A 20,100-nucleotide genomic window follows, 5' to 3' on the forward strand; every position below is an offset into this window, starting at 1 on the left:
GAGGCGAAGTGCTCCTTGAGAAGTGTGAAGGCAGCTTGGGCATCCTAATCCCACTGGAAAGAAATCTTAGGAGAGGTTACGTGGGTTAGAGGAAAAGCAATTTTATTAAAGTCACGAAAAGAATCTACGATAAAAGTTAAAGAAACCGAGAAAACGTTGGAGCTGCCTGCTATCTGTGGGCTCGGGCCAATTCAGCAACAGCTTGAACCTTGACGGAGTCCGGTTTCAGGTTCCCCTCCTCAATGATATACCCCAGGAAAGGAACAGTCTCAACATGGAATTTGCACTTCTCCCCCTTAATGAACAGTTTATTCTCAAGTAGCTGCTGGAGAATTTGCCTAACATGATCCTTGTATGGTTCTTGTACAAAGACACTCACGCTCACAGTCACAACTCCAGGGGTGGAAACGGGGACGGGTCCAGCAAGATCTATAGACTAGAAAACATGACTGGAAGCCAGGAAAAACACCGGGAATGAGAATACACAAGAAAGAGATGGGGTTACACCGACAAGTGTCGTAACGATCCAGCGATGAGAAACACTGAGCCATCACCTTAAGTAGTAGCTGGAGTGTCCGGAGAACAAGAAGCAGGTGCGTGATTATTTGCTGGAACCCGCAATGAGTTCCACCCTGGCAGAGGAGAGCAAGAGAGAGAGCGATTACAACAACAACATCCCGAGGAGACACAGGGAACAATGACAAACTCAGATTCTGTTTTTTTTTTTTGTTTTTTGTTTTTAATCAGTTGGCATGTTGTTCCTTTAGTCAGAATTCAGATATCAATTTCTGTGCTGGATGGAATTTTATCTGCACAGTTCCTTAATTTATAATGAAATGAACTATGGACCGATCAGATATTACATATCGGTATCGGTCCGATACTGGCCTAAATTACTGGATCGGATATCGCAGAGAAATAAAAAATGTAATCCGATCCATTAAATATAACGAAAGCACCTCACAAAACTTGTGACATGGCGTAACTCGGCTCATAACCTTAGCACGTCGGAGCAGTATGCATCACGTGATAGAGCGGCTGTGGCGTGCAAGACCTGTCGGTGGTCTGGTTGAGCATTTGGAGCCTTGCTACCAACCCGGCATTTCATCTCCGACAAAGTTATCCCAGAGAGAAGTAAAGCAAGTGTGTAAGTTCATCTCTGAATGTTTGTAAAGCATTCCCACGTTAAGCTTAACAACCGATATATGGATCGACTGCTTCTTCTGTCTCCCTCCCTCTCGTACTTCAATCGTGAAACTGATCAATGATCAGCTGATTGGCTTTTCTGTCGCGACTCCGTCTCTCTTGTTTGTTTATCACCCACTTTGCACCAGAAAGAGGAAACCAGCGGATAAACAACAGCAGCACGTTTAACCTTGATAAGCTGTTGTTAGAATCTATTTAATATTACTTTCTACACCAGGATCCTTTTCTACGTAGCTGACGGCTGGTAACTGTGCAGGGGCGGATCTAGCAAAGTTTAGCCAAGGGGGCAGGTAGGGCATTAACAGGGAAAAGGGGGCAAAAATACATACTTTTCTTTCTTATTCTCGCTTGTATTAAATAATTATCTGAATCTTACACCCAAAGTTTTAATTTGATGTAAAATGAATAGAAGTCCATTACTGTATATAGTAACTATTAAGTTTCCTTTGGGAAGGCAACAACTGTGCAGTCTGCAATTCTGTAGAAGAAAGATGTTGAATCTATTTAATATTTCTTGAAAAATAATTGATTTTGGTGCATTTTTTTCACACTGCATCAAATTAAGGTTGATTACGTTGATTAAGCATCATGAGGTGGAGCGTGGGGGGTGGTTCCCTTTTTTTTTTTGTTGCTGGGAGTTGGAACCCTGTTAGTTAGGTTGCTTAATATTTACGCTAATTACTCTTTAAAATACCAGAATAGGGAGGATGGTGTAGGTTTAAGTTTATTAGACTGATCAGTATTGCTGAATTATGAAATATTTTGGGTGCAGTGTATTTTTTTGCATACAGGTATAACAGAATATCTTTAGAGTTATTTTTTTTAAATTTGAGTATGAACTTATACAAAATGCAGCAAGATATTAAAGAACAGTTTTATTGATTAAAAAAACACTATCGGATTCATATCGGTATCGGCAGATATCCAAATTTATGATATCGGTATCGGTATCGGACATAAAAAAGTGGTATCATGTCATCTCTAAAATGAACCAAAAAGTGCTGTTAGCCAGGACAGCTGTTATCCACTTCAGTAATATACACGCTCTTTATAGTTAACATCTGGTTGTCATAGTGTAAGTTGTGTATTGTGTGCCTCTAAATGCCTGATGTCATCTGACTGATATCAAATGAACAACACTGTCTTAATTAATATACTCCCCCATATTAATTTAGTTGTGATCTAGCTCACTTTACCCTTCACTGTCCCATGTGGGAAAATTCAGCCAAAAGCTTTTGGCAAGGATGCATGAAAATAGATATGTCTCTTAGAAAATAATATAAGCTAACTAAAAACAGTAATAACTATCAGCAGAGGGAGTAAATAGTAACAGCATTAGCAGATGAGAAAAGACAAGTTAAAATAGGTAAGATTGTTTATCGGGGTCAGTTTACATTGAGGGGTGAGTCACCTGATGACACACTCACACCTACTGTACAGTAAATCTTTAATATCTACACTGCTGCTAAATTGCCAATTAATTAAGTGCACGGCCAGTGTAGTCTGCATAGTAGAGAGCAACTTTTAAGAGACCATTAATGGATTGCTCAGCCATATCTAATTACAAGGTTGTGGCATTTTACGAGAGGAAGAGAAAAGAGAAGTTTTTTCCCCCGCTCCTTTGTTTCTCTGGGCTTTCTTTCAGCAGCTGAATTATGCTGCCTATAAACAGTCCAGTTTTGTTTTTGGTTCTTTACATGGTTTTCTGGAAGCTGATATTAGTTTAAACCTGGAAGACTCAAAACATGAAGTGTATCTGTCATTTGTCCTGTTGTGTCTTTGATCCTATTTTCCTCCTCTCTGCCCCAGCTGGTTACACCTCCAGGTGCCTGGTTCAGCCCAAGGTTTCTTCCTGTTAAAAAGGAGTTTTTTCCTTCACACTGTCACCAACTACTTGCTCATTGGGGGTCATTTGATTGTTGGGATTTCCTTTGTATTACTATAGGGTCTCTTAATTACAATATAAAGCGCCCTGAGGCGACTGTTGTTGGGATCTATATAAGTAAAACTGAATTGAATTGAACTCAATTGAATATATAAATGCTCTCCTTGTTTTTTTATGGGCCTTTCTGACCAGTTAACTACCAAAATAAGCTGTTAACTGTGAAACACGTGAACATCGGTAAACATGCTTTGTGTTGTTACTGAAAGCTAAATGAGAGGACCATCAAATTCATATTTTAATGGATGCTTCTCTAATCTGTGTTAAAAACATGTGAAGGCACAGGGCAGAAAAAGACTTTGCACAAAAGCCTAAAAAAAGGTAAAGAACGAAACAGTGAATTGGTTTTGACATGCTAACTTTAAGTCATATTTAACCTTAGGGGAGTGAAAGAGGTTTTTGTTTTTTGTTTTTTAAATAAAGTTGAAAACCTACTTATTCCCGTTTGCTTTCAGTTCCAGTTGAGAAGGGTACCCTGGCTTTGACTAAGCAGTCTTATTCACTTTATTTTACCGGATGAGTTGTACGGTATATTTATTGTTAATTTAGTAACTGTTATGTCTAGTGTATGTTTTGTATAACATGTACAACACTTTGATCAATTGAGGTTGTTAAAATGTACTATAGATATAAACTTTTACTTGACTCCACCTGATGCACTTTAATAAGTGAAAGCTAGGGGTTCTGCGGGCTGGAGACGGGTTATGTTGAGGTGTGGAGGGTGAGCTCAGAGCCACCAGAATGGGCGGAGAGGGTGGTTTGCTGACAGGAGGGGAAATAAATGAGCTTTGAGATGAGAAGTTAGAGAGCACAGAGACATATGGCGAGGGAGCTGTCTGACATAGAGATGAGGATGGATGGGCTCTGAGTCTGCCTGTAGGTTGAGGAAAACGCTGTATGGGGACAGGTGCATAGTGCCATATTGAGCGGTGACATTATATCTTAGATTTTAGAAGTAGACAGACTGAAAGAATGTTAGGTGGTGTAACCATGTCACTGCAGTATACAAACGAACAAAAGAATTACTTATTACTGAAATGATCTGACCCACTTTAAATGTATTATATTTTGTTTGGCTTGATACATCATGGCACACTGTACGGGAAAAAAATCATTCCAATCAGTCCTGTTTGTGGCACATTAGTATATGTGAGGGGGCAAACTCCTCAAGATGGGTGGTGACCATGGTGGCCATTTAGAAGTCGGCCATCTTGGATACAACTTTTGTTTTTTCAATAGGAAGAGGGCCATGTGACACATCAAACTTATTGGTAATGTCACAAGAAAAACAATGGTGTGCACCGAACTGGGTCACTTTCGTATGCCGTGCTGAATCCGATACATATCTGATGTTTTAGAAGCGACTGCTGTTTAAATGGTCATGTCGCATTAAATCCGTCTTTTATGTCATCGCGAATGCTTCCTGGCCATCCAGTGTAGATGTTAGTGAAACTGTTTGGAAGACAACGTTGGAGAAACGTGAACATTTTATTTGTACTGTATAATCTGCAGGTTCTGACAGAAATCTGCAACTATCCTTTGAAGCACCGCTCCTCTAAAACAGCAATAAGGATAATTATTAGGCCATATGTAAATAACAAAATAACGTTATAACTTAAAGCAAAATTGGGAAACAAGTCTTTATATTAACGGCCATCAGTCAAACAATACTGTTTGGTCTGGGTCTAAACAGAGCGCGTTGTGTGTGACGTCTTCTTTTGCGCACGCGGGCGGTTTTGAGGGTTCACACTAGAGCGCGTTTGCTGTCACATTTTATTTGTAGTGTGAACAAGCAGACAGAAAATTGGAATTGAGCATTAAGACCTGCAGTGTGAACGTAGCCTTAGTGACTTTAAAGCTCATCATTATGTCTGCTTTGTTTAACAAAACAAAATGTAAAAACCGAAAATGTGTGGCTGTTTAGGAGGTTAAGGGTTTTTTGATAGGTAGGAAATGAGCAAAGAATGAGGGATGTGTGGTATGCGACAAAGATTTGACAGTTGAAACAAACTGTGGGGGTAGCAGTTACGTGGTATCCCAAACCATTTGACTTGGTTGCCAGGAAACCACTGGAGACAACCAGAACTGCTGGTAGGCAGATTTACTATATATGGACTGAGACAGGTATGCTGTTTCTGCAGTCTTTTTGCAACGCTGGGCTAAGATAACGTCTCACGGCTCTATATTTAAGGTACAGTGTAAGGAAGTGGAGAAGTGCTTAAGACATTGATTCTGAACCATAGCTGTATATAAAAGATGGATTTAGCCACAGTGACGCCACCCACTGGAAGTCCATTTCTGAAGCCTTAAAACAGAGACAGTATTTTGTCTTGTGGGTTTTTGTTGTTGTTTTATTTTAAACCAGATGGGTGAATCTGAATGACATGAATGTGAATCTCACATGGCTTGTTAATCACGATGTAAGCAAACCCAAAATAATATTCTTTTTCATCTTCTATTTTACTCTCCTTAAGAGCATGATTGCCAATTCAACTGAGGTCGTTTCGACAACCAGATTAGTTTTCCCCTTGCTGGGTACTACAATGAACACAGATTAAAGTCCCTTCTGAATTGGCTCCACTTTGCAGAGCTGGTTTCTATATCAAGTGTGTTTTCAAATTTTTAGTTAGCACCAAATAACAACTACAGTTGCCTCAAGATGCTTTAAATTTTAAAGACCCTGCAAAAATACAGAGAAAAAAGCGAAACCCCCAACAACCAGATGACCCCCTATGAGTAAGCATTTTGGTAACAGTGGGAAGGAAAAACTCCCTTTTAACAGGAAGAAGCCTCCAGCAGAACCAGACTCAGGGAGGCACAGTCACCTGTTATGACTGGTTGTGGGTGAGGGGAGGAAGACAGGATAAAAGACACGCGGTGGAAGAGAGTCCGAGATTATTAATAACGAATGAAAATAAGTAATAATGAATTGTAACTGATTGTATGTACAGCCTGTTTCTAACTCTTTGTTTGTGAAAAAGAAACAAACATACTTACTTTTGTTAGCTTCTAATGCAATACATTAATGTAGCAAATTAACATATATGAAGCACACATTCAGTTTAGCTTGTGTCACATTTAAGCCTGTGATCCACACTCACTGATACTGTGGAAGATCTCATTAGAAAGAATAAGGAGGCTGGGATAGATGTCTCAGTTACTGTCACTGTCAGTGTCATATTCTTCTCCCTCTCCTCTTTCCTTCTCTCCATTATTTCACACAGATCAGACTGCAGCTTTGTGCAGTTTCCCCCCCTTTTTTACACTGTCCATTCATTATGAAGCATCTCTCATCCTCCCACGTTTCAGTCCCCATCCTTTCATTTCCTTCACTTTTCTTGTGTGTCCTCTCTAAAACCCACCGTTATTCTATTTATCTCTCGCAGCCTTCTCTCTATCTCTATCCTATCCTCATTTTCTCCCGCTCTATCACTGCATGTTCCAAGAGAGCCAGAAAAGAGAGAGCTGGAATAGAGAAAAAGGAGAGAAGAGAAGAGAGGGGAAAAGGAGAAAGACATGAGAAGAATATACAGGGAGTACATGTTCACCTGGATTTCTGTTTTCAAGCCCCTGCTCCTCCCCCTCCTGCTGCCTCTGTTTCCTCTCAGTAACAAATGTCAAAGCATGCAGACCCGCTGCCTCAACCTCCTCCTCCCCCTCTTCAGCTTATTATTATGACTTTCATTACAAAATACCAAAATCTGCCCTTTGCTACATCAGTTCATTGTTCCTCAAAATAATCCACTTTGCCTATTCTGGTCATTTTTTTGCTTTGTTTTCTTCTAAAAATCAGCCAGCTACTTTGGGCTTATGGTGACGTGGCAGAAAGTGGTTGGGAGAATGATTCACGCAGACAAATGAAACACACTGCTTTTACATGTATTCTCTTCCAAAAATGCATAAAGGGCATATTTTACTGCATGTATGTATATATTATTTATGATTTCCAGCAGTGGGGATGTTTTAATAGTAAACTCATTTTGTGCCATTTCCAGCGATCACCGACTGAGTCTTTTAGCCACACATGTGGGACGGCTGGAGAGACGGAAATTTCCACTGCTTTTTTGGCAATAATGAATAGAAGGATTGCCATGAAGTTTTCCACTGACATTTAAAATCCTAAAATGATGAATTCTACTGACATTGAGGAACTCCATAGCTCTCCTATACCATCAGATTAGGCTAGCACATTGTAGCATGCTAAACATGCATGGTAAACATGGTAGGACAGGGCGATTAAAACTGCTTAAAAGAGGGCAATTTCAGCTGCAGTGCGTCAAACACATTACTATGCATCACTGTGACATCACAGTGGTTGTAGTACAATTGTAAGGAATGATTAACTGTATTCTGCTGCTCCAATAGGTCTGGCTGAATTGAGATGAAGGATTGTTGTCCTGAGTTAATTGTTTCATTTAGCATCATATGCGAGAAGACCAAAAATCCCAGACATTACTCTATTAAAAATCCAAAACCTTACCTTATACATACACTTGGACTGATCTTTCTCTTAAGATGATCTTCTCATGCACCTCTGCAATGTTATAAGCGTGCTTGCAGTTTTTGGATCACTCTGTAAAAAAACAAACAAACAAAAAAGCCCTAAAACCACATTTGTATTTATTCCTCTGATGTGTGCTGGACCTCACTGCGTTTCACCATTGGGAAGTAAATAAAGTCACAGGGAGGCAAAGTCAATTTAATTCAGTTTTGTTTATATAGCACCAATTCACAACAACAATCGCCTCCAAGTGCTTTAGACTGTAAAGATGTTAGAATAATAGATGCCCTATGAGGAGGACTAGGTGACAGTGGGAAGGAAGAAGAAGAGACCTCGGCACAACCAGGCTCAGTGAGGGGCAGCTATGTGAAACAAAGGACCAAACAGAAGCCATTGGAGAGAGAAGACAAAACTCAATGGCATGCAATCATGGCATTTAAACACGCGGGGACTGAAAAGAGGGAAGTGGAGAAGAGGTGCTCATTGCATTATGGGAAATCTTCTGGCACGCCTAAGCCTGTGGCAGCTGATCCAACTCTAAGTATTTGCTTTATCAAATATGAAAAACTTCGAAGCCTGATCTTGAAAGTAGAGATGCTGTCTGTCTCCTGACAGCTAAAGGCTCTTACTTTTCAAAACTCTAGGAAAAACAAGTAAGCCTACAGTCTGAGAGTGAAGTGCTGTGATAGGATAATACTACTACTACTAATAATACATTTCATGTACAGATGACTTTCACCTTTAAATAAGAACACCTGACAAGGAATTACTTACCAAAGTCACAGTATACATAAAGTAGTTAAGAAACGCCATAGAATAAAAAGCTAATACATCATAACCTCAAATTCAAACAGAATAGGCCATTTTTAAATAAAATATGTGTTTTATGACTGGCTTTAAAGATCGGGAGAGAATCAGTATTGTGAGTTAGGTCCGGGAGAAAGAGACCCAAAGACAAGGGGGCACTTGGTTGAAAGCTCTAAGGCTCTAAATTAATGCAGTATATTATCCTACTGTGAGGTCTTAAATTTGCAAAAGAAAGGGTGGCCAAACCGCTCTTTTCTTTTTGTTTTACATTTATTTGTGCCATTGTCATTTGAAAGAGAGCTATCTTCTAAGGTTCAATAGATGTGTCGAAGTGATGTAATTCTGACTGTCTTAACCTAGTTCTCATCTGCATTACTTTAAGTTTAGGCATCTAAGCTACCTGAGTGTGATATGTGATACAAATTTTATGAGGCAATGAGATAAGCGTTATAGAAAATGCGCAGTGATGAACAAGAAATATTTAGGGTGAGTATAAAAGCACAATGTCGGCCACAGCACAACTACATATTTAATGTGCCTCCAGGCTGTCGGTTTAGCCTCCGTATGATCGCTCTTGTGATGGGAGAGAAAAGGAGCAGAGTTAAAGAAGGTCCCAAGTCACAGATGTTTTTTTTTTTTTTTTTGGCTTAACACAACTGCAGGTGTAAGCAATGGCTGAATCCCATTTAATAGCTAGTGAAAAAAAGTTTTATTAGTAGAATTGTACCTCTGCCAGTACAAAAGGTGGCGTACACATCAGTTTGAGAATACAAAGGTGATCAGAGTTTGGCGAGTGAGTACACGCGCGCACTGCCATGATTCAGCCAGCCAGTGATGACTTGGCTCTGGAGTTTATCATCTGTCGCTGTTTAAGGTCAGACAAAAAAAAAAAAAAAGATAAAAAAAAATACAGGAGACAAATACCAGCTGACAGGGTCACCCCTCAACAGCAGGCCAGTCCTGACATTTGTGTGCGTGAGTGTGTGTGATGCCACAGATATAGTTTACCTCACTTGGACAGTGTGCTGCCATCTGCACTGTCCTCGCCTGCTGACCTTTGTGTTCTTTGTTTTCTCAGTTTTCAAAACTGTTGAAGATGAAAAAGACTTTTTAGAGCTTTTCACTTTTTCACTGTGTCTTTTATGGTGTAAGAACTCATTTTTTCTGCCTCTGCAGTAAGTGTGTAAAACCAAACTGTGGTTGAAATCGAAACTTGGTGTCCTTCAGCCCCGGGGAGCTGCTGCTGCGGCTGTAAGACAAGCTTTTCCACTGTGTTTTATGAGACACACTGCACGTCAAGACGTCCTTTTATTTGAGCTCTTCTCCCCTATTTGTTCTTTCACGATCACCTGACTCTCTGTCCTCTCTCGTCTCTTTTGTCAAGCCAAACTTTCCGGCCCCTTCTCCCCCCCCAGCCCATCGGCCCTCCAGTCCAACAGGACCATGATGCTCAGCAGCTCCGTGGAGGTGCCCCGCCCGGGAGGGATGAGTGGCTTGAGCGGGCTGAGCACGGCTGCCCGGAACGTGGTGCGCTCCTCCAGTATCTCAGGGGCCATGTACAGCCTGGAGAAAAGTCCTGGCAGCGGGGGCCCAGACTCTGCATCGCTGACTGGGACTAAGAAGCGGCGCTCCAGTTTGGGTGCCAAGATGGTGGCCATTGTGGGGTTGTCACAGTGGAGCAAGAGCACACAGCAGCTCAACCAGCAAGGTCAGTTTACAGTCTAAACTACTTAATCTGTCAGTCGTTCTCTCTATGTATGTTCACTTTCTGATTCCACCTTTCTGACACTTTCACCAAGGCAAATTCATCTGTTTTTCCTCATTTCCCCAGCCGTCATCCTCATAGCTTCTGTTTTTTCTTTCTGTATCCTTTCCTTAGTTCTAACCTTGGTCTCTCCCCATCTGTTTTATTGTGATTTTAAAAGTTTGAAGATTTTAGATTCTTTTTAAAATTGGGGTTTTGTTATTTCGAAGAGGAAGGAGGATCATTTTTATCCTGAATTTTCTTTAACCCTTGTTCCTTTAAATTGATTTAAATACCTTGCTGCAATTGTTAAAATGACACTAAAACTGTTATAACAGAATAATTATTATTATAGTTAACATTAGCATAATCCACTCTAAAGTGTATCTGGGGTTATTTTGACAGCTACAGTATTTGATTGAACAAGCTTTATCTTTTAAGGTGTTAGTATTGTAGCGAGTCCTTTTTGAAAGGCTGCAGCACATTTGTGAGCGTCGCCGTGTGTTGAACTCTGCAGCGGGTTTGCAGCGGCAGCAGCAAGTACGCATGGTGATTGTTTGGTAGCGGCATTATGTTCTAATGCGTCTCCTGCGGCGTATATTTACAGATCCTGTGCAGCTGCAAGAAAAGCGTTTCTCACTTTGCGCCTCAGTGGCGAACACAAACCTACTCTTTCCTGGTGGAAAATAAGAAAAACATGTCACACACTGAGACTTTGTAAAGGCTGAGAGGCATGGGCAGGAGGGGCAAGGGGAGCAGGGGATGCATCTTATTTGAGTGCAGCCAAATTTTTCCTTTTTTCTTTTTCATTCCTCTATCTGTCAGTATGAAAGAAGTTGTTCATCTCCTCGTGTCCTCTTACACATTCTGTTTCTCGTCTCAGCACATCAAACTGTAACTTTTACAGAACAGAGTGTTCGTGTCTGCATGTTTCTTTCTTTCTTCTTGCCTAGCTGTACACCGTCTGTGTCTAATTCTGTGTAAGTGTTGAAATATATCACAAGATCTGGCTCTCTGCTGCTTTGTGCAGCAGCGTGTTTTTACCGGTACTTTAAATTATATAAGCGCTTTATTTTAAACAAAAATGTCAAATACGTATTTATTGTACCTGCTCAGTTGTGTATATTTGTCAGTCAGACAAAACTGTGCAATTGAAAGATTTCACAATAGACGGCGTTGACTCATCTGCAAACACTTGCCATTTATTTTTTAAGCTGTTTTGAAACCAAAAAAGGTGTAGCACAAACCGGAGAACATTCACCTTCAAAGTAGAAGTTGTGCTATGCTCTTTGCGCCAAATTTAACACTAGTGACTCCCAGCAGCCTCCAACAATCACTTGCTAACTGGTTGCAGAATACACACTTATCCCTGGGTAACAGTGCTTACAAGTGGGCATTATTAACCGGTCTAAAGGCTTTTGTGAGTGGAGCATTCGATTTCACAGTGACTGCTCCAGCAATCGGTTGGAGAATGCACATTTTCCCCTCGCAATTTGTTATTGCCGTATGGCGCATGTTTGGCTATGCAAGTGGGGCCTAACTCTAGCCCTAGATATCTTATAGCCTTTTTCCACTAGTACCAGCGTGGGTTGATGCTGTTTTTAGGGCTTTCCATAAAGTGGTAGTATCTGGTACCAGGTACTTTTTTAGTACCTACTCGGCCAGGGTTCCAAGCGATCTGAGGTGAAAATGTGACATCAACAGACTGCATCCAACTGTTTGGCTAGTCAGTGGCTTCAGTTAATGAGTCATGAGCCCTATGAGTCCCTTCATGAAAATACATTCCAGCAATATGGGAAATGGCTACACAAAAAGCAGCACAGTGGTTCCCGAGTCTGACAAAAAGCCATACAACGAGCAGCAGGTATACCATCGTCTCAACATCCTCCATTGTTGTGGTGTTGGTGTTGAATATAAATGATGTCACAGGACTTTTGGCTGCGTTGCTACAACGACCCCATGCACATTTTGTGATAGTTGATGGTATATTGCCAAGTTGAGCTAGTGGCTATTAATTGACACTGTGATACTCTGTGGGATGCTAAGTTTGGACCTTAAAGCATATTATTTTTCATAGAATTGTGATTTATTCTTAGAACTCCACCGAGTAATTGGCCAACGGCTGGCATATGACAGTTTTGTGCCCTAAGCAGAGACCAGGGCCCTATTTCAGGAAGCGGGTTTAGAAAACTCAGAGTTAAAAATGATACACGGGGTTGAGTAACCCCGAACTGTCCAACTCGGAATATTCGGTTTCAGAAAGGCTGATAACAATTAGTTCAGTCAACGCGGAGTTGCTTTAACCCCAAATTAAGCGCGCACACGAGGATACATAAAGCCCTGATTAGTGGAGCACAGATTAAGCGAGTCACCATGGAGACGGAGGGAAAGGAGGCGCGGTCAATGTATTTTACAGCGCTTGAGGCCGAAATTTTGATGGCAGTATATGCCGATAACATGCAAATTTTGCGGAAAAAAAGTAACACAGCCTCAGCTGCAAAAGAAAGGGAGCATGCATGGCAAAACATAGCCGACAGAGTCAATGCGTGAGTGTTAATTTAAACATTGATCTAGGGATTTCCACCCATTTAACACGTTATTTTATTCTATTTTATTTTATTTTTTATTTCATACATTTTATTTTGTGATGTGATGTGAGCGCAGGTGCAACCCAACAGGCCCCAAACGTTCCTGGCAGCAAGTAAAAATGAAATATAAAAATATAGTCCAAACAGGTAAGGTGTAATTGTATTATGAGAAAAACAGGTGGGGGTCCTCCACCACCACCACTCACAGAGGCTGAGCAGTTGGCTTCCACATTTGTGATAATGTTGGCAGCATCACATATGATCTTCACAGTGCAGAGAACACAAATTAGCATCCATTACTATAATGAAATAATTTGTTAGTTTGAAATGCTACAGGGAACTGTGTACCTGTACATTAATGCTGTGGAAAGACTTCCTGTTCACATAGTCTCCTCCATTTACTGAAGGAGCAATGATTGGAATGTGAGTGCCATCTATACAGCCAATCACGCCTGGGAACCGTGAGAATAAATGTAAAATTTAAGTAGTAGTTCAAGTATCACCACATCATGAATTAAGTTTTGTTCATCCTGATACCTGCAATTTTGTGGCATCCCTCTTTGATAAATCTTGTGGGTCTATGACCGGGGAACACCACAAACGAGTACAGGAGACGTTTCAGTGCAACTCTAACATTCCTGACTGCCCGACAGACGGTAGCCTTGGAAACGTGCTCAGCGTCACCAATATTATACAGAAAGCTCCCGTTTGCAAAAAACCGAAGTACAATACAAATAATATGTACAGAACTGAGAGCATGTCCGCGATGTGTCTTATGAGCAATATTAGGCCTGAGGATGTTATTCAAATAAATTATAGATTGTGCTGAAAAACGGTAACGTTCACAGAGGAAATCATCAGGAAATGATAAAATGTCCGAATGCGCTCTAATCACTCTCTCCCGGCGGAGAGCTCTGCGGAGAATTTGGGCTTCAACATCTACTGGCTCTTCAAGGAAGGAGCACGCCATGTCTGACACTTCCTACAGTCAGGTTTCCGACAAAGAGGCGGAGAAAGTCAAGGTTAGTTGAAGTAAACCTGCTAGGGGGCAGGTTAGCTTCACGGAGTGTGTCGTCATAGTAACTCACTCAGGATTAATCTAAACTCGCTTTGTGAAACCGAAAACCCAGAGTTTTCGTTAACTCAGGGTATACTTACTCAGAGTTTGCACTAAACCGGCTTCCTGAAATAGGGCCCAGCTTTTCAGCCTAATGAAAGTCCTATTATGAACTGGTCTGCTCCATGCATGGGCAACACATGCACAGCGGCGCAGGCACATAGCTGTATGCTCACATTCATACGCTAGCATGCAGTTAGTGTGGTAGCTCTTCACGCAGAGTGAAAAAACAAAGTTTGACAAAGTAAACTGTAGGGGGACAACCATGAAAATGTTCAGAAAAACAGAACTAATCAGACACTTAAATCACCTTCAGCCTGAACATGGACACTTTAAAGAGGCTTACAAAAGCAAAGTGGCTGTCCAGAGCTCAGAGCCAGCCAGAGGCCAGCTGCCCTGGTAAGAGCAAGAGGATCAAAGCAGTTATGGGGATAATTACAAAGTGCAAGTGTCTGGTGAATTTAAAAACATGCTGGAAAATGATGTAAGTACTTGAAATTTGTTTTGTTATATAACTCTGTCGGCCTGGTTTTGTTTGGTAAAGTGAAAAATGTCAGGTTTGTCCGGGTAATTATTTGTGCTGCTTTTCAGTAGCAGACCACTTTATTTTGGAGCTATTTAACTGAGAGAAGCAAATTCTGTAACTGACTCCAGTTTAGGGGGTAAATTGTAACATTTAAAGAAAGCACATCTGTATCAACTCTTCAGACACAGCAGCTACATCCATCTTTTATGTACAGATTCTTTATTGAACTCATTTGGCATGTCCCGTAAGTTATAATTTGACATTATATTTATTTAAGTAAAAAATTTGGGTCAGTGTTTAAACACTGTATAGCAGCCGAAGTATAAATTTTCTGGCTATAGCGCATCTTGATATGTGTAGGACTGCATGTTTGTCAAACAAGGTCATTTGATTCACTTATTAATCGGCTTTTATTTGTACCGCAAATGTAACAAAGCCAGGCAGTTTAGCTTTTCTTTCTGTCTCCAGCGACAGCTTATCCTGAAGGATAAGTAAGAAGAAAGCAACCATTAGATAAATGCAAACACATCCACTCACCATAATTCTGCATTGTTATCCCCTATCATTACCTGCCTTTGAAATCAGCTTAAAATGGCTGTTGTAACCAGGGCTCTGTGGACACACACACACTCATACACAGTGACACAAACAAAGAGCTTGCTTCACTCATCACAGCTGACACTTGTCTGACGAGGGAGAACTGTCGATATTTTCACCACGGGGGCTTTCGTGTCGTGTTTGCGGTGATGAAGAGAGCACAACAAAGGGAAAGTGCAGATGGGGAGGCTAGGAGGGGCTGACGAGGTAGGGAAGAGGAAGGGGAGACAAGGGGTGCATCTAAATTTAGATGTTCTCAGCTGCCGGAGCAGCACATTGTGCCTGGAACAAAATCACAGTATCGTAGATGGCTCTTTCTTCTTCTTCTTCTTCTGTCGATACCACATCTCACCGCATTAGAAGTTCGCTAGTTTTCTCACTTTGCTGCGCTGGCAACAGGTTATGAAATGATTTTTTTAAAGCACACCTCTGATGAGCTGAGACTCAGTACGAGATATGAATAAAGAAATCTGTTCTCAGTCCTATAACAAGATATTCTAAAGTAGAGTGGTTTAGATCATGACCGTGGACACAATATCTTATTAAAAATAAGCTACTAGCAGCCAATCTGATAAACTGAGCTATAAAGTGTCACTTAAGCAGGAGAGATGGGTCACACACACAGGTCAATTGTGTGCAGCCCATCTAACAGAATCTCATAGAGTCAACTGCAGCTTTGTAGATACAGAGCCTGCTGACAGTGGCATCAGTGTTATATCGATTTCAATGTTTTGGGGAAAAAAGGGAGAACTGATGGTGCTTTGTGACTCAGTACTGATAGATATCCCGAGTATCAGAATCAGTTTGGCCATTGCATCTCCAAGCTGATTAAGTGGAGGGTAGGCTCAGGCTCAGACAGTCAACATTCCAATTGATTTAGGTGTAAATTGAATCACTGTCCAGGTCTTTTTACATAACAGTCACCCAACAAGATTATGTCACTGCTCTACTAGGAATTTGCCTGTTTCTCAAAGCTTAACCAGGTAAAGACTGAAAACCTGTTGCTGGAAGAAAAAAAACAAGGTTGTTTACTCCAACCTAACATGTCATCAGCTCATAGTTTACACCAGCTAGAAGGACATATCAGATGCAGATAATTAGGCATGTGACCCACACACAACATTCCTTCTCACTTGGTCGGGTTCGATTAGGGTCCTTTCTTTTCTTTGTGGCAGTCAATAATGACCTAGTCCGGTCAGCTCTCGGTGCTCCATGTTTAGAATGACACCAGCATCGATTGACCAGAGGGGGGTAGGTATGTGGGGAAAAGATGACCAGCTAATAACCAATAACACACAATATTGATGCAGATTTGGTCTTGGACTGGATGCATGAATGGGAAAGGAAAACGAACCCAAAACTCAACATAGATTATTTCATTAAATGACTTATTGATTAATTTGATTGGATGTTGTTGGGGAAGGGAACCTTGAGGAGAAACACAGACTCTCACAGCACTCCGCAAATCTATTAAATGCATATACAGTAACTTCAGTGTTCTGCATGTGTTGTGCTCTATTTTTTCATAACTTTTAAAATGAGATCACAAGCAGCCTTCTTGTTATCAAGTTAAAAAAAATGGATGGTTCTGCTGCTGCAAACAATACAGTTTGTGTGCAAAACGTGAACACGGTGAAGGAGAATGATGAAGAGTGTGACTTAGCAACGAGGTAACTGGTAGACACCAAAATGTAAAGACATTGAAGGAATATGCCAGCATCTTACCGATAAAACGCTTTTAGGAGGTAATGCACTTGTGGTATTATTGTGTCACAGTTCCTACCAGGTACGTTCTTATTTTGTGAATTGGATCCAGTCAATTTACAGCGATCTGCAGAATCACTTAAGGTAAGGTCTAATGCAAACTTTTTTTTTTCTACAGATGCGTTCAAGCACATTTATTTTATCTGATTCCCAAATAACAACATCAGCATCATCTGATGCTCTTAGTGGGGTTCTTGACCGTTTGTCAAGGTAGGCTTAATTACATTGAATCACGTTTCTGTAGGAGTTGTCATTAGGGTTGTAACAAAGATAAAATTCCTTTCCTAATCAGCTACTTGTAAATTTCCAGGCAGAACTGCTGATTAAGTATCAGTGTTGCCACACACAACCCCTTAAGTTGGAGAGCTGGTGTTGTGTCTTTCATCAGGCCAATCATTTGAGATCAGTCTGTTTGGTTAAACCTGCTTCAGGGTAAATTTCCCAGTGGCAAAGCACTCAGGATCTCTGACACATGCTCAAATCTCCTTCGTCACAAGGTGGAAAATGAGAACAAACTGTGCGCAGTGAAGAATGCAACAAGATTATTAATTTATTTAATTAGTGCTTTTGGGAATTGACCCACCTATCCAAGTATATTATTCATACATAAACTGATTTTACATATTTGAAGTAGGGCAAGGACGTTTTCTAGGACTTGTCAGAACTGTCAGACAACAGCTGAGACCTCTGCCAGTTCGTCGTCTTAATGCGTGAAATTTAATTGCGCCCTTAGGTGTTTCCAAGAAAAAAAAAGACTTTAGGGGTCAGGTCTCTATTTTGCAGCAAAATGGGTAATTGTCATTCAGTGGAAATGTTTCAGCAACTGTCTCTTTAAAGAGAACTGCATGAATAAAAGCATCAGGTCAGAGTAAAGACACTTACAGTATGTACATTACAAGTTTATCTAGTGGTATAGAAAATAAGGTTACATACACTGCGAGTGCCTGCATGTTGTATAAAAGTACAGTACACTTTGTGTTCTGTTGTTGTGTAACATTTGATACCATGTATAGCTCCCTATCTTGACTATTTTCACGCTTCCTACCGACTTGGTGTATTTTTTTCTACCGTAATGCAGCTCAGTGTTCCTCATGTTATTCCATTCAAAGCCCCGACTCCCACTGTCTCATTATTCTGGGTTTTGTAACAGTGTTGGGGATGGCATTTTGGTTCTGTCTGTGTTCTATTTATTACCTGCTATTATTAGTACCGGTGAGGAGAAGGCACACACACACACACACACACACACACACACACACACACACACACACACACACACACACACACAGAAACGGTTTCCCAGGTTTATTGGGTGAGTCACTCCTCAGCTGAACATGGTCTTATCTTCTGAGCAGGTTTATCCATGACTGCGAAAACAGAGCCAGCAGAGCGCTCCCAGTGCACTGTCTGTCTGCACAGAGGGACGTGGATTCAGAGAAACAAGCACCAATCATGTGATGCAGTGCACCAAGAGAGTTAGATTAAAGGAAACCAGGCATAGATATGCATGTTTGTGTGTCCCACTGAAAGCCCCCCCCCCACACACACCCCAGCTCATATGTGTCTAAAACACCTTACTCTTTCCTGCTCTATTTAGCTCAGCGTCCATGCTTTTTTTTCTTTGACCTCCTTTTTAAAATCTTGACTCCTGTGTGTTTATTTATTATTTATTTATTACTATGACGCTGTAGCTCCTGCTGGAAGGACGCCAGAGATACGGAAAAGAAACAGAGACAGAAATGGAAATATGTTTGACACGTGACGAGAATACTTGTTCCTTTGCTTATTAAAATGATTCCAGCTACGCTCTGTGACCAATAGCAACCACATTTCTGAGTATGCTGTCGTCAGACAAATATTTTTGAGCCTGTAACTCTAGCTCCAGGCTGTGAAAAATATGCAGAGGGACTTGCACCATTGCCAGTAATGTTAAGTGCTTCTGACTCATTTTTATATTTGTCTTTCAAGAAAATAACACAGGTGTTTCCTCCAGTGAATTTTACTTTGTTGTTGTATACCAAAGGAGAAAGAAAATAGAGCAAATACTTAATTTATGTTAAATTAGCCTTTTGTTTCTCAACACAGGACAAATTGTACTTAAGTGACAAAGCTTTAGTTGTCACAAGACTAGTATTTTAAACTCAGTAACAATACCAGGAAAGTGTTTACAATTTTATTCTTGTTATATTTGGGTGGGACTGATAACTGCCTACCTTTCACATTAATGCTATCACATTATTTAGCTATAGCTGTTAGCCGCTAACTTAATGATAGCTAATGCTAATAGTTCAATGGCTCGCATGCCCCGGACAGATTAACATTTATGATAACTGTTCAACGCTGTTGAAATGTGAGCTATAGTGACCTCTTGAAATTTCTCATTAGGTGTGAGAAAAACGTCAACTACTTTAGCTGCTAGTGAGGAGAGGGGCTGTCTGAGGTTGTGTGTCAGCAGCAGGAGGCGAAGATGGCACTGTTGGTATTGATACTGTTGCAAAAGAATATTTAATTCAGTAGCAATTTCTATTATTGATTAGTGTCCGGGTACCAATTTTTTCGACAACCGTGCACAGAATTTGGGCGCCTGACCACGAACTCCTCTCTGTACCGAAATATTAAAATGTGAGGCCATCTGTTTGACAGCTCAGCTGAAATTTTGTGATGCAGCAGGGCAATGATCACAATCACAGCATCAAATCTGAAAACGAAAGGAATCAAAGTGTTGCAGTTGCCCCAGTCAGTAAAAGCTTAGATCTCAACCTGATTGAAATGCTGTTGTGGGAACTTAAGAGAGCTTTGGATGTTCGGATGCCCATAAACCTCAATGAACGGAAGCAACGCTGTAAAGGCATGAGGGAAAGATGTGAGAGGCTGATAAAGTGATGCAGAAACAGATTACTTCAAGTTATTGCTTCTAAAGCCAATGAATCTGGGTGTGCTTAGTTTTTTTACATGACTGCACAGAGTCCAATGCAAATGTGCTTTTAGATATGACTGTACACTCTGTTAGCTACAATAAGATGCAACCAGCTGTGGATGAAAACTCAGCCAGTGTTTGACCCATATTTAGCAATTTATTGCAAAGAGACTGCTTGACTCTGCACCAACATCTGCTAAGCTGTGATGCTACATGTGTGGCCGACAGTGCACAGAGCATTTTAAACAGTGGAGCCAGAGATTTGGTGACAACTTTTCTAAAATTGCTACAAGCATCAGGTTCTCAGAAAGAAAAAAAGAAGATAAGACGTTATATAAGCTGATAGCGGTATATCTGCAGGACAATGCCAGGCGGCCAGTAGCAGTTCTCC

General features: G+C 40.8%; 1 protein-coding gene across 4 annotated transcripts in view; it reads left to right on the forward strand.

The window, feature by feature from the left end:
* The window catches only part of rims3 (regulating synaptic membrane exocytosis 3), a 51,660-nt gene that overhangs the window by 11,301 nt on the left and 20,259 nt on the right, over nucleotides 1-20,100 (forward strand). For 2 of the 4 annotated variants that reach the window (XM_085445831.1, XM_085445832.1), the window contains exon 2: nucleotides 9,841-10,164. In XM_085445831.1, the coding sequence (XP_085301957.1) occupies nucleotides 9,900-10,164 (265 nt within the window). In that variant the 5' untranslated portion in view covers nucleotides 9,841-9,899. Of the gene's footprint in view, nucleotides 1-5,220; nucleotides 5,240-5,266; nucleotides 5,340-9,840; nucleotides 10,165-20,100 lie in introns of those variants that run through there. The other 2 variants (XM_085445834.1, XM_085445833.1) reach the window with 2 other exon arrangements.

Source organism: Copadichromis virginalis, linkage group LG22 (genome assembly GCF_057382275.1).
Source record: "Copadichromis virginalis isolate Kocher_CV1m ecotype Utaka linkage group LG22, C_Virginalis_male_GT1.1, whole genome shotgun sequence".
Taxonomy (NCBI): domain Eukaryota; kingdom Metazoa; phylum Chordata; class Actinopteri; order Cichliformes; family Cichlidae; genus Copadichromis; species Copadichromis virginalis.